This window comes from Typopeltis vanoorti, chromosome 4 (genome assembly GCF_054136105.1).
Source record: "Typopeltis vanoorti isolate ZY-2024b chromosome 4, IOZ_Tvanoo_1.0, whole genome shotgun sequence".
Lineage (NCBI taxonomy): Eukaryota > Metazoa > Arthropoda > Arachnida > Uropygi > Thelyphonidae > Typopeltis > Typopeltis vanoorti.
Window position 1 is genome coordinate 63986864 of NC_143552.1, and position 16452 is coordinate 64003315.

Below are 16452 nucleotides of genomic sequence, written 5' to 3' on the forward strand. Positions count from 1 at the left end.
TTGCTGTAAAATATCGCAAACCTTTACATAACATGTGCTAAACCAAACTGACAGCAAAAAACAGTGCATAATATCACTCGTAACATAAGAATGCACAGCTACTCATGACCTCCAAGCTATACACTGAATTGTGTAAGAATATTTATATTAAACATTTTGCACGTATCTGTCATATCAGCTGCGAGCTCCGCAGGGTTAAAGGCACGTTAATCAAAACTCTTGCTGCGTATATCATGGGAAAGTGCATGCTACTAGCACGCACTTTCCCAACAATACAACTAACGAAAGAACAGCTTTAAATACAACCACAACAATTTAATGTCAATTATGTATAGAGACTCTCTATGATGTTCATAGTTTATTTAAGCTTCAGTGTTTTTTCTTTTTTTCTTTCTTTTATAATGTCACCTGATGAAGGCTGTTACAAGCCGAAACTTCGTGTTTTTATATTAAAACCTTTTTACTTAAATCTCGGTTCTAGTCATTCAATTCTTTATAGAGAGCTTAGAGAGCAGAACATAAATGAAGAAAAGTATGAAAAATTATGATGAAATGAAATGAAACAAAACCTATACAGATAAAAGCCAAACACATTTAAAGTAACAAAATATACTAATATAAAAAAAACAAACATGAAGCAAAAGTTATTAAGTTTATTTATCATCGTTATAGTTTTTTTTTTCTCTCTCTCTCTCTCACACACACACACACTGCATTGTTACATTGTTACTTCTTTCTTTATACTTTCTCGCTTCTTCTTGTTCCTTCCCCCCAGTGCTATTAGAGTAATTCGAGGGTTATGGGTGAATCTTTTCTGTTTACCTTATTTTCTACCTTTAGCAGTGAGAGGAGTAGCCTATTCTAAGCAGTGGGAGTCTGCTACTCTCCCAGATTTGAGACCATACCATAATGGTTTCCTTAGGAAGGCAATGAGAAATCACCTCAGTGTTATTTCCAAGAAATATGGCAAACTCGGCAAATTTAGTCTCCACAACTGGCAAATCTATCGGCCAACGATGGATGTCATGCCCAGCAGGAGAAGAAATGGGGCTTCTCAGGTCATTAACCTACAAAAACCCCATATGGACAACGAGAATGGGATCCGAAGTATTAAGGAAAGTAGGAATAAAATAAGACGTCCAGGAAAGAATGAGATAGAAACTATACATGTGGCAACTTAGAACGTAAGAACAATGTTGAGAGCTGGTAAATTAGAGAACTTGAAGAAAGAAATGGAGAGGAATAAATTGGATGTGATTGGTCTAAGTGAAGCTTGATGGAAAGATATAGGAGATTTTGAAAGTGATGGTTATAGAATTATATATTCCTGTAGAACACGGGAGAAAATTGGAGTAGCATTTGTGTGGAATGAAAAGGTTAAAAATTCAGTAGAAAAACAATATATAAAAGTGACAGGGTGATTATGATTAAACTGAAAGCAAACCCTGTGGACATAATGATTATACAGATATATATGCCCACAAGTGACCATGATGAAAATGAAGTAGAAGAGATATATAATCAAATAGAAGAGATAATGGAAGAAGGCAGAACTAAAAGGTGTACCATCTGGATCGGAGACTGGAATACAGTGGTAGGTGAAAAGGTAGAGAAGGAAATAACAGGAAGATATGGCTTTGGAAAAAGGAATGAGAGAGGCAAAAGACTTATAGAGTTTTGTAAAAGACACAAACTAATCATTGGTAATACTTGGTTCAAACTTCCAAGGAGATATACATGGAAAATGCCAGGAGATATTGCAAGATACCAGATTGATTATATGTTAATACAAAACAGGTATAGAAACAGTGTATAAAGGATATCAACATATCCAGGAGCTGATATTGACTCAGACCATAATTTACTTGTTATGCAATTAAGGATACGATTTAAGAAAATAAACAAAGGTAAAAGCAAGAAAAGGTGGACCCTTAAAAAACTCAAAGGAGATGTGGGTAAGAAATTCAGAGAAGAACTGGAGAATAAAATAAGAAAAAGAAGATGTATCTGAAGAGACTGTTGATGTTAATGCAAAATGGAATAAACTGAAAAACTTAATATATGAAACAGCTGCTGAAGAGATAGGTTTTGTGGAAGGGAAAAGAATTAAGACGCCATAGATTACAAATGAAATGATAAGAAAAATGGAGGAAAAAGATGTAAAAATGTAAACACTGAGGAGGGAAGAAGAAAATACAAAGTATTAAATAATGAACTGAGAAGAGAAACTGATATAGCAAGAGAGGAATGGTTAAAAGCAGAATGTGAAGTAATTGAAGAAATGGATAAAGGGGTGATACGATAAAATATTTAAAAAGCAAAAGAACTTACAAATATTTAAAAAAGTAAGAAATCTGCCATTAGAAGATAAGCAAGGAAAATTAATTTATGATATTGAAATACAAGGTGAAAATGGAAGGAATACATCGAAGAACTTTATGCAAAAAATGAAAGACCAACGAAAATTGAATTAGAAGAACAAAATGAAATCTCAACAGAAGAAAGAGGTCCTGAAATACTAAAGAGTGAAGTAGAACAATTAAGGAATGAAAAGTGGAAAGATGGAAGGAGTGGATGGAATACCTCCTGAAACAACTGGAGGACAAAGGTATAACTGAAACATGGAAACTCTGCAACCTCATTTACAAAACAGGAGAATGGCCTAAAGATTTCACAGAGTATTCTTACACCAATTGAAAAGAAAAGCAATCCTACTAAGTGCAGTGACTACAGAACTATAAGTATACTCTCGCATGCCTCTAAAGTACTGCTAAGAATATTAAATCGACAATTGTATAATAGAGTGGAGTATTTTCTGGGAGATGATCAATTTGGATTTAGAAAAGACAGAGGAACTAGAGATGCAGTTGGAGTAATGAGGACCATATGTGATAGGAATATAGAAGTAAATAAAGAAGTTAGTATATGTTTTGTCGACCTTGAAAAAGCGTTTGACATGGTGAAATGGGAAAATCTGATGGAAGTGTTACACAAAATAGGTTTAGATTGGAGAGACCGAAGGTTAATAGCTGAATTATATATGAACCAGACTGCCATAATAAAGACAAAAGTAGGAAAAACTAAAAAATGTGCGATTGGCAGAGGTGTAAGACAGGGATGCTGCCTGTCACCGATGCTCTTCAATATATTTGCAGAAGAAATGATAGAAAAGAAGAGAAAAGAGGAATCACTATTGGTGGAAGAACAATACAAAATATTAGATTCGCAGATGATCAAGCAATATTAGCTAATACTGAAGATGAACTACAGCACATAATGCAAAAATCTGAACGTATATGCAAGAAATATGGTATGAAAATTAACACAAAGAAAACAAAAGTGATGAGAAATGATGAATGGGGAAAGTGTAGAGCAAGTGAGACAATAAAAATACCTTGGTAGTATAATACAAGAAAATGGAAAATGTGACATGGAAATAAAAGAAAGAATTAACAAAGAAAAATATGCATTTTATAGCAAGAAAAATTTGTTTATTAATAAAATGACTAAAAATTTAAAGAAAAGACTTATTAAGTGTTCTATTTGGAGTATGACCTTATATGGATCAGAAACATGGACAATTGGGAAGAAAGAAGCTAAAATGTTGGAGGCATTTGGAATGTGGTTATGGAGAAAATAAAGTGGACTGAAAAAATCACCAATGAAGAAGTATTACAAAGAGTTGAAGAAGAAAGGAATTTACTAAAGACCATAAGAAAAAGAAAGAAAGAAAACCTACTAAAAACATGTTTTTAGTAGGTTGTCTCCTCTTAATACATGTCCTATCCAGTTATGCTTTCTTTTTGGGAAAATTGAAGAAAAGCGACCATGAGGAAGGAGACAACTAATGATGCTTGATGATATAATGGGCACAAGAAAGAGAATATCAAGAAATGGAGGAAGCAAGGGAAAGAGGAAATTGGAGGAAGAGAATCTGCTGAAATATACCATTGGACCTCTCAAGAGACAGAACACTAATGAAGATGAAGATATTCTGTTTATTTTTTTAAATTAATTATAAAAATTAGAACATTTGTATGTTTAGCATAACTGATATGCATAGAGATAAAGACTAAAGTTTGCAAAACTTCAAGAAACTTATTTGAGAACATTTTGTATATTTAGTAAATTGAATCCTCTATTATTAGGCAGAACTTCATGACCTTACCCGTGATGCATCAGACTCTACTTCTCTACCTTCTCATGAGTCACCACCACCTCCAGTTCCACCAAGATCCAAAATGGATTATGCTCAACCAGAAAATGAAAAAGAATCCACTTCAGTAGTTAGCATTCTTGAAGAAAGACTAAAATTATACAGGGAAGCAACAAATGCAGCTAAATCAATGGGTGATATGTCAAAATCCAGAAGATATGGAAGAGCTGTTAAGGTAAGTCTGACACTAAAAAGTTTCATAAAATCAGAGACCTTTTATGTTGATTGTTGATATTCTGATATAAATTTTATGATTAAAGCATTCTAGTATGTACTAAAAGTCATAATTCTAACTTTAAAGTTGTAATTGCAATTAGTCACTGAAAAAAAAAATAAATAAAAATAACTATTAGCAAAATTTTCTTCCTGTTCAGTGATATTTACCAACCTTAGTTACTGATATGATTTTAAAATGTTTTCACTTTTGTTTCCTGTACTTTATTCATTATGAATTTAATTTTTATTTATACAGTGCTGCTTTCTTTTCACTTTGCTTGTTCCCCCTCACATAAACACCAACCTATTTGGTCCATTGGATAGCACACCTGCTCTCCAACAAACAGGCAGTAGATTTGAATCCAATTGAGCATGGACATTTATTAATGTATTTAGGTGGAAGTGAATTTCATTACCCATGGCAAGACCACTGCCATACTTCTTGGCAGCTTAAATTGACTAGAAAAGTTTTATGTATAGTCTTTATAACAAGCGTTCAAGATTATGAAAAACATAAAAAAAAATAATAATAAATAAATAAATTAAAATTAAAAAAAGCAGCAGTTTATCCATATTACTAATGTACTATAGGTTTACATAGTTAATATAATTCCCACCTTTTATAAGTAGGAATTATATTAACAAATTCCAATCCCATTCCAATCTAGCTCTCACCCCTTTCTTGATGGCATTCTCGACTTGCAAAGATTCTCTTTTGTCCTTTCTCTACCCTCCATAAATGAATGAAATAAAATGAAATATTGGAGGGCTGAAGTGGCTTGAAAAAGTTTCATGTTTTGTCTCTAGAGCAGGGCTTATGGACTAAGTAAAAAATAATGTGTGTGTGTGTGTATAAAATTGATAAAAAAAAAAAAAAAAAATCCGTACCTCATCTACAGTACAAAATGTACTATAGGTTTATAAATAATCTTTCATGGAGGAGAGCAACATAAAAAAAAAAAAAAAAAAAAAAAAAAAAAAAACCCTCTTTACACTAACCTGTTGATCAGAAAAGAGTATAGTATGATTTGTTTCTCTGTTTTACAGACTAGTCATGATATGTTCTGCATTGTTGACTGCCATAGTTGACATTTGATGTATGTCTTATGTGCAGTTCCACTTCCATAAAAACCAATCTGTGTAGCTTTTATTTTAAGTCTATCTACTATACTACTACTACTAACTAAAACCTGCAGACTGCTTGATTGTTTCTATATTGAACTTCTATGAATTCTGAAAACCTAACTTACTGTTAGCTTCGCTTCTTGGTTTGTTCTGTGCATTTCTTTGCTGAAGTGATACTTCACATTACAGTTGAATGATATGTGATATGTTGTCTACCACTAATTATGTGTAATGCATTCTTTTACTAATTACAAATCGATAGGCTACTGATGTGACTGTCTATGATAAGGGCTCTTTCGAAGTCAATAAGTTCTCCACTTGCTGTTGACAGATGTAAGTGAATTCTAGGAGTACATCTGTTTGCCTTTTATATTATATCTTCTGTGAGCAGAGCAAATCTAAGGTGTATGGTCACTTAAACAGAATTGGAGAAGAAAAGTCAGCAAAACAAATGTTTGATATCCAGATGGCAGGGAAAAGGCCCAGAGGAAGACCATGATTGGATGGATTGATTCAGTTCCGAAGTTCCCCATAAGAATGAAATATTAGATATGACAGTGTTGGAGTGCATACAGGTAATGACTGATTTGGAAGAAAATTGTTGATAGGAGATCAGCAATAATGTCAACTTAATCATGAAGTACTGGCATAGTATCCTGTACTCCCCTTCATGATACATATTAAGAAATATTAAGATGATGATGAGGTATCGGCCTTGTTCAGTGACACTAACATTACATATCGCTGTTTCATTCTAAGATAGGAGGGGGGGGTTGGAATGACTTATTAACCTTTGAGATGTTAAAACTTTCTTTTGGAAAGGGAAACAATTTACAGAACATAAACATTTGATTGTTTCTTCTTAGTTCAGTGTAGGATGGCATCATCAACAGATATCAAATTTTGGGGATATCACTGATGAATAAAGTAGATGAAACTGTGGTACAGTTTAAGCATGTTATTAAAGAAAATACATACATTGCTGTCAATGAGGTAGCTGATCTGGCTAACATAATTTCTCTGCATTTTGATAAGCTTATAATAATATGAGCAGCAGCATATTATCCTTTCACAGTCTAACTACAAACACACCTCCTCTTTCATTCCATTTCTCTCTCTTCTCTGGAATAAATTCCCTTATCAGATACTTCTCAACGACAAAACCTCTTACTAAGTTTAAGGGAGATGGTAAATCCCGTATTATTGTACAGCCGAGTATGAAACTCGGATTGAAATCCATTGAATCCTAGAGTTTCATGCCGAAAAAACTATCGGCAAGCCCAAGTGTAAGTAATCACTTGGGAAGTACAACACCAGGGCAACTCACAGCAAAGGTGGAGCAAGCTCCGTCACTGTCCTTAATATTCTCTCATAATGTAAAACACAGCTCCTAGGAGATGTATTACTGTTTTACATTATGAGAAGAGGTCACTACCCAGACCGGTTTCAACCCTTTTTGAGGTCTCATCAGTGAGTAGGTAGACCTGGAATATCAAGGTTTTAAGTGAACTGAACTTACATATACCTCTACTAACGAATTGCCAAAATGGTGTACTTATATATTGTTATTACTACTATAACAAGCCAAAAGGCTATTTTATTAAAATAGCCTTTTGGCTTGTAAAAACCTCTTACTGTTTAAGAAGAATCAATATAGTGTCTCTTTCTTAATCACTGCCCACACGTGATACTAATGTACTATAGAATGTTTATGGATTCAATACTTAAAAAAAAAAAATCACAAATCTCATTTAGAGCATGGCACAACAGTTTCATATATGATTTGCATCTACACTAAATCTCTAGAAATTTGCCCCTCATCTCTTGAGGATATGTAGAAGGGAGGAAGGACAGAAAGTTTTATTCACAATGTACTGGGATGTTCAGAAAAAAACTTTCGGGAGTGGGGGGGGGGGGTAACTACAATTTCTTCATTGTTAATGATTTACACCCATATATGACCTTCAGAAACAAAGCAACAATCTTTCTCTTAGAAAATCCGTTATGGTTATACATTGTGCTCAAAGAGTCTTGCTTCACCCCACTGTGAATGTCATGTAATTAGGACTTCATTTTCAAGAGATATTTATAGATGTTCTGTGTCATCATTATCATCACCCAGCAAGTATATCACACATTATCATGTGTGATATACTTGCTGAGTTTTCAAAATACAGAACTTGTTTAAATGTTTTCAAAAGTGGTGAGAATACCACTTTTACTATAATAAATTGCAAGGGAAGGGAGAAACAGCATGAAATATCATTATCTTCTGAGAAAAATTAATGGTCAAAGCTGTATAACTGAGAAGAGACCTCCACATAGCCTTTAAATGAATGCAGGGAACCAACCAGGCTTCTGACCTAATGTCCAATCCTCACCTTCTTATGGTGCACCCTGTTAGGTATCTACCTGGATACTGAACGAATGAGGATGGGCTGGCAATTTGGGATTTAGCTGACTAAATTTTATTCTTATTGTCTTAAACCACAATATAAAATTATGGTACAACATGACAGAATTTCATGCCAGCTGGGGCGCTGCCCAGTTAAACAAGGCCCCTGTTGTTTTTGCCAGGGAACCAGGGCATACAGCAAAAAGTCAACTAGTAGAACAAATCCTGAAACACACCCCCAACTCAATGTCAACAGAGTTCAAGGTTGGTACTATCAACTTAAGAAGACTGAATGATAAGGAAATGGAACTAGCTGAGGAATTGGATAAGTACCAATCGACATGATAGGGATGACTCAAACAAAACAAAAATTGGTGAGATCTTTCTGATCAATAAATACAAAATGTTATATTCAAGCAATGACAATCAAGGAAAAGAAGTAGTAGCTATAGTTATTCAGCACAAAATATGAGGCTAATCTTCTTGAATGGAAGGCAATATCAAGTAGAGTGATGTGGGCAAATGTCAGAATGGAGAACTGGACAATGAGACTTACTTGTGCCTATGGTCCCACAGAAGATTCTACTAAAGTAGAAGTGGAGGAATTATTTGAGGCCTTAGAGAAACCAACTGACACAATGAAAAAGGAAAAGTTGGTCCTGTTTGGGGATCTAAATAGTAGAGTAGGAAATGATTGTCAGACACAAAAATATTTTGGGAAAATTTGGAGAAAAGAGCAAAGCTAATAATAATGGCAAATACCTGCTGGATTTTTGCTCAGGTCATGGACTGGTTATTACTAACTCAATGTTCCAACATAAAAATATACACAAATTCATGGAGAGAAGAGCATATAAATTCCAGGCAAATAAATCAGCTTGTGCTCTTATAGAATACACTGACACATGTAAGAAAGCTAAACACTTTGTAAAACTAGCTAAAAAAAGTCATGGGAAGGCTTTGGTAAAAATATAGAAAATAAATATCAAGAAGGTGGCACGATATTCTGGAGGTTGTTGAAGAAGCTCAGAAATGGAGGAAAGAGTGCTGTAAAAGAAATTAGAGATGATAAAGGTGACATGAACACTGGAGAAAAAGATATCCTTTATGTTTGGAGTAATTACTTTGAAAAATTGCTAAATGAAACAATCAGTGACAGCACAGTGGTAAAAAACACTCAACAGGCATGCAATCAGGAATAGATATCCATACTTGAAGTAGAAAAAGTCATCAAAAGCCTGAAATGTGGAAAGTCTGCGAGAATAGATGATATTTGATCAGAAATGCTCAAGTATGGAGGTATAAAAGTCTTACAGTCACTGCACTGTATAGTTTAGAATGCTTGAACCAAGGGACAAATTCCAGATGATTGGAGTAGAGCTTTCATAGTACCCATATACAAAAAGGGAAATAAAACTGAATGTGAGAATTACAGAGGTATTTCCATACTGAGTGTTCCTGGAAAGATTTATGCAAGTATTATTATTATGGGCAACTCCAAGGAGTCCTTAGACTCATCGAGGGAGGCCCTAAACATCATGTCAAGAACTATTCAACATTCGCATAGTATCTATCGTACTTTGCTTTGAACTTATTCACAGTCATGGCACCCACAACAGACTCTGGCAACTCATTCACCACTTTCCAAGCAAAAAACCTAGTTCTGACACCCTTGGTAACTACACTCTTGTTCAGTTTACATGGATGTCCCATAGTTCTCCCACCACCAGTCCTGTTCTGAAAAATTTCCTCTGAATTAATCTTGTAAAAAACCCCCTTCAGTAATTTGAATGTCTCAATCATATCACCCCTTTCCCACCTATCAACCGATTTCTGTAACCCAAAGATCTTCAACCTGTTCTCGTAAAGCTCATTCCATAGACCAGCTACCATCTTGGTCACTCAGCTCTGGATCCTCGCTACCTCCTCTCCATCAAAAAGAAACCCTGTTGCCCAGGTCTGGGCACAGTGGTCAAGATGGGGTCTTATCAAGGCTCGATAAAGAGTAACAATAACCTGCTTGTCTCTGTTCGTCAAAGTATTCTTCTGTAACCAAGTGATCTGATTTGCTGATTTAGAACTTTTGCTATGTGACCCTAAAATTCAACTCTATTTTCACCAGCACCCCCAGATCTCTGGCTTTGTCAATTTCCTGGAGTGCAGTTCCACCAATGTGGTATACTGCTGCTAATCTTTTCAGCCCAAAAGGCATAACCTTACACTTTGCCACATTAAACTGACATCCATTCTCCTTTGCCCAGTCTGCCAATCTATCCAAATCATCCTGCAAAATTTTGACATCATGTGTATTCATTATTGCTCTACCCAACTTTGCATCATCAGCAAATAAATGAACAGTTCCTCTCAGATCCTTTCTTGTATCATCAATGAACAAATTAAATAGCAATGGTCCAAGAACAGAACTCTGCAGTACACCACTAGTCACAGGCTTTCTTTTGGACTCTACTCCTGAATAAATTACTCTCTGATATCTCTCCATCACACACCCTCCTATTCATCCATCCCCATGTGCTGCAGTTTACTGAATAGAATTCCACGTGGTATCCTGTCAAAGGCCTTAGCAAAGTCTAGCAGTATCGCTGTAAACCCATTGCCCTTATCCAGTTCAGCTGTCAATGTATTAAAAAACGTGAGCAAGTTACTGAGACATGTTCTACCCCTCACAAAACCATGCTGTCCTCCCCATACAGTATCTCATTTCCATCTATCCATTCTTGTATTTTGCACATGACTAATTTTTCCGATAACCTGACAGCGACTCCTGATATGCTGATCGCTCTAGAAAATTTGCAACAGCAGTTTTGTAGCCTTCTTTATGCAAGGGAACTATTTTCCCCTCTTTATGTCCCCCCCCCCCCCCTTGGGACTAACCCAGAGTTGCGACTTAAATTAAACAATATGGTCAAGGGCAATGACAGTTCCTTTGCTGCTTCACATAAGACTCGAGCTGTTATACCATCCAATCCCACAGATGTATTCACATTAAGGTTCTGTAGTGTGCTATTCACCTCAGTTCCTGTATAAACCATCAGTTTCCTCATTCCTGCAATATCACCACCTGAATGGTATACTCTTGCAAAAGTGTTCACTTAGTAATTCTACTATTTCAACTGATTCGGTTACCTGCCTATTGGCATTCCTTAAAATTATTTTGCCATATAACGTTGTTTCTTTTACTTGCAGCATAGCGAAAGAACTGTTTGGGATTCTCTTTAGCTTGCATTGCTAATTTCCTTTCATAATCTGCTTTTACTTTTCTTACCACACCGGTTACCCTTCTGGCATGTGCTTCGTACTGTTTGTGTGCCTGCTGGTCACCTTTTTCTTTAAATTCCCTCCAGAATTATATATATATATATATATTTTTTTTTTTTTTCAGCTCAAGCTTAATGGTGATATTTATCCATTAATTAACTCCCACTTTATTTACTCTCCAGACTCTAGGTATGCAGTCAGCCATTTACCTCCCTCAAACACTCCTTTACCACTTCCCATACATTATCAACATCCAGCCTTTGCATCTTTATATGCCATGGCACTGATCCAAGCAATCTCTTAAGCTTGTCATACTTACCAACCTGGTAATTCCACATATACCCTATCTTAATAGAAAATGTGTGGAGTTTGTTATAGTGAAATTCTCAGATGCAATGACTAGATTGAGCACTCTCGAACCCCTAGTATATTCCATTACATGCTGTCTCAGGTAGTTATCCCTTAGTAACTGCATAAAATCCATTTCCTTCCTCCCATGTGTCCTCTCCTCCTTCCAGTCAACGTTACCATAGTTGAAACCCCCATAATAATTACCTGTCCTCCACTCATTGAGTGTATTTGTCTATGCATACTATCTCCATCATCTATTCCATCGCCTGGTCTATAGCAACATTCAACTGTATATTTTGTTCTATTGGCCTCATTCTCACACCAAATAGCCTCAAATATGCTATTTTCACTATCTGCAGTTGAACTTCTATTTTCTTTAGCTGCAGTTAATCGGCTATCATCAATAACACTCCTTCCCCTATTCTTTTCTCTCTGTCTTTCTTGAACACACTATACTGTTCACATTCTATCCCACTAACTATATCACTATATCATCTTCTGTTAGCCATGTCTCACTAATGCCAATAACCTGTGGCCAGGAAGAGCCAACCAAGGCCAAAAATTCCTCCTCTTTGTTCCAAATACTCCTGGCATTAGTGTTCCTAAAGTGTAAAAGCACCCTAGTCCCACCCCTATCTTGATGTCTTATACTAACTCAGGCATATTATACACATTCTTACACTCAAACTGCCTCATTGATATCTGCATATCCACTCAACTCTCATCTATTACACTTTTTACTACTGAATCACCATATAACACTTGCTCCTTAATTTTTCTTTCGTTCTTGATCATGTTCTCATATTTCTTATCTTCACTTGCTTCTTTTTGTTAGCTGATCCACTCGGTAGACATTTTTGTAATCGCTCCAGCTGCTGCTTCACCCTATGTATCACTCCGCGCAGCCGAGCTACTGCCTCGTTGCAGCTAACTGTTCATATTTTATATCAGTCAAACCATTCTCTCACTCTGTACTTTTACTCTCACTTGCAACTGTATCACTTTTAAACTCACTCTCAATGCTATGTGGTGTTACATCACAATTTTCTATCGCATTCTGACTTTGATCCACCACATCAATCTCGTGACCCGAGACACACTTTAGATCCTTGCTTTCATGGCACTTTCAGCACACTTTCCCACCACTATCGCTCCCAAACCAAACTCCAGTTGCTCTTGGCAAAGCATACATTCTGCAGACTTTACACTGGATGAACTCTCTTTGATTAAATTCTTTAAACAGTGACGAAGATTTGGATGCCATTGCTCTACTTCGTATTGATGCCATGTGCTATGCTACATATCTTACTATATCTTATCAAAAAAGACTAAATTGACACTATTTAAAACAAATTTTTTAGTCTAAACTAATTAACTCTGCAGTGTACTCTAATTCTAGTATATACTTGAGAAATGGAAGGGAAGCTTGGTACGAACAAACTTTATTCAGACCAAATAGAGGCTGTCAAGATCAGATTTTCACTTTACGACAAATAGTTGAGAAATCGTGGGAATATAACAAAGATCTGTATTTAAGTTTTGTAGATCTGGAAATGGCATATAACAAGGTGCCAAGAGAAAAGCTGTTCAAAACACTACAGTTGTATGGTCAATGGGGCATTATATCAAGCAATACTTAGTCTTTATTTGAGTTGTAAGTAAGCATTGAATTGAGGGAGGTACAGGAACATGGATTAATGTTAAATCTGATGTCAGACAAGAATGTACATTATCCCCTCTGTTATTCATTATCTATATGGATCACATTATGAAGGATATCAAAAGACCATTTAGCAAAGTGAAAGACAAGTGTAGTTGGGAAGGGTGGCTAGTGTGTTGTCCAGGTATGACAATGATAAGATGGTGAACAAAAATGAAATCATGAATGGTGTACTGGAAGAGTTTTATGATGAGAAAAGGGTGCAGCATATTGATGTGTAGAACAAATCAATAATGTGATCACCAGGATTGTATCCAGTCATATGAGAACTTCTGTGAGAAAATAATATATGTGAAAAGACTAAATGAATGAAGGGATTAAGCATGCATTTTAAAAAAAGGAGACTTTATGGAGGCAGCAAAATTTTAAGTGTAATAATAATTTTCACAAGGAGTAAAAAGAGCAGGTTAGGAAGGTGACTTGGTTGGCAAAGAGAGAAAAAGTGCAGTATGAGCAGAAATTGGCCAATTAGGCTAAGAAAAATCCTGGAGTCTTATATATAACAAGTAGAAGAAAGAATGATTGTGGGAGAATGATGTTAGTGGATGAAGATGGTAGTTGGGATTCATGAATAGTGTAGCAGGATGAAAGACCCTACTAAAATGCTCAATGAACAGTTTAGCAGTATATCTCATCTTCATAAATGCATCATCAGGAGGGACTTGAGCATAGAGTGTATAGTGGCTGACGGTTAGAAAGAATAAGTAAACTTGATGTTAATAAGGCAGTAAGATGTAACAACACATCACCATGTGTCTTAAAGAAATGCTGCAGGGAGTTAACAGCATACTTCATCAAATTGTACTACTTGGACTAAACATTATAGATCAATCTGTGTGTGTGTGTGTCTGGCATTGTGAAGGTATTGGAAGGTTGGTGAAGGTAGGAGTAAAATGGATGTACAGAATTGGGTTGATAATAGCAGTATTCTCTATGATGGTCAACATAGGTTTGTTAAAGGGAGGTCATGTATTAGCAATCTGCTTATGCACTACAACAAGGTGACTAATTCATTGGACAAGAGAAATGCATATAATGGTTTATACTAGGATTTTTTGAAGGCCCTTGATAGATTAGATTGCCATGTCAAGCTGGTAACTAAATTTGCAACACCTCACCATTCACATTTGCCCATAAATTAGTGAATTTGGATAGGTGATTGGGTGTCAGATAGGTATCTGCATGTTGTACATGATGGCAGTGGTATCCCAAAAGAGTAAGGTTGCTAGTCGTGTGCCGTAGGGATCTGTTGTGGCACCATTATTGTTTAGCTTGTGTCAATGATATTGAGATAGATGTAACTGGAGATATGCATCTATTTGCAGATGATGCAAAGTTGAGAAGAGCTGTGAAATAGAGATGTTGGTTTTGCAGGTGGACCTGAATAGACTGTGAGTGCACAGGTGAGTGGAGTTGCTATATTGTTGCAAAGTGTAAGGTCTTCAAAGTTTATAGGCAAGGATGGGATGCAGAGTATACGATTAATGGGAATTTTCAGTGAAATGGAGATGAAAGATTTGGACATGACAAGTGGTCAGAGACTTGAAATTTAGGGCCCACATTGCTAAAATTGTGAGGACATCATAATGGATTATTGTACAGAATTTTACGGAAGCAAAGAGGTTATGGTTCCCTTGTATAAGGCATATACTGAATATAGATTACTGTGTGTAATAGAGTATATTATGTGTAATATACTGTGTGTGTGTGTGTGTGTGTGTGTGTGTGTGTGTGTGTGTGTGTGTGTGTGTGTGTGTGTGCAAATCTAATCACTTGGTTTTCAAGGGAATTAGGATATCTTAGAGTGATTTCAGAGAAGATTCAATAAGTTGGGCCTTTGGCATCTGGGATATGAAGACAGATTGACAGAATGCAGTTTACAGTGCCTTTAGAATAGGAGGAGGAGAGGAAGATTTGATTTACACATAAGTTAGTGAGGAGTATTACAAGATTCAGAGAAGATTTTTCATAAAGTAGAGGGAGATGGATGTAATAGGAAGCCATCAGTCAAAGCTTTATAAAGGAGGAAGTGAGGAGCATGTTCTTTTCATGGAGAGCAATTGGTGAATGGAATGCATTGCCGGAGCATGGTGAGTGCTGAATCTGTGAATGCATTTTAGATGCAGTTTGATTATTTTTTTTTTTGGGAGAGTGTTGGCCTTCCTTGATGACTCTTTTGACTTCTTATAGGTCTGATGTTAATGAGATAATTTAAAATGAAATTGCTATTTAGATATGAAACTTGTATGTCTGACATGAATAATATAATTGAAAATGAAGTTGCTATTTAGAAATAAAATAATATTATCTGTATAAGTAAACTATTATTTTGTAATGATAGGTTGTATTTCTTTTGCATTGCATTTGAAAGACTTTAGACAGCTTATTAAAGACTGCAAAAGAAGGAAAATCAGTAAATGAAAATGAAATTCCACCACCTGTTGCTATTCCAAAGACTAGAACACCAGGTATGTGTTTTTTTACATAATGTAATTTAATGAAACAAATGAAATATCATTTATTTTCTTTACATGAATTAGTCGGTATAATTCTAATAAATAAATCCTCTTAATGGCTTTTCATTCATTCAAGGGAGTAAACATCCTTTCTGTATCTTTCATTATTGCTACTATTCAGTACATTTCTGAGGCATGATAAGGTGATATCCACAATCCTGATTAATGTTTATATGTATGTATGTCAATATGTGAGAGATAGGACTGAAGATACTTCATGCAGAAACTTTAATTTGCTCACACTTGCTTCACCAAGGATTAAAACCAGAATAAAATTTCTTGTCAGGTCAGCAAGTCTTTATAGCTCAGTTATTATAAACAAGCCCTTTCACTGGAAAAACCTCAGTTTGAATTAGATGCGAGGAACCTTTATCAGATCAATCAAATGGTGAGTTAGCCAGTCTCGTATGGATGTGGAAGGTTTTTCTCCTAGGAACTCCGATTTTTTCATACTTCAAAACAGGCTTCGTAAACTTACAGATTTACAGGCATAAAATACTAGCCCTTAGGAGATGCAGCAGAGGAGTGGCTGTATTAATTTATTATTATTATGGACAATTCCTTGGAGTTTTAGATTTATCGATGGAGCCCTAAACATCATGCCAATTTGTCATGATGTTTATCCACAACAGACTCT

The 16452-nt window shown here is 35.6% G+C and overlaps 1 protein-coding gene across 3 annotated transcripts in view; it reads left to right on the forward strand.

Moving 5' to 3' along the window:
* Positions 1-16452, forward strand: part of l(2)gd1 (lethal (2) giant discs 1) — a 473445-nt gene that overhangs the window by 54214 nt on the left and 402779 nt on the right. For all 3 annotated transcript variants that reach the window (XM_090391229.1, XM_090391230.1, XM_090391231.1), the window contains exons 4-5: positions 4149-4391; positions 15671-15767. In XM_090391229.1, coding sequence (XP_090247355.1) covers positions 4149-4391; positions 15671-15767 — 340 coding nt within the window. The remainder of the gene's footprint in view (positions 1-4148; positions 4392-15670; positions 15768-16452) is intronic.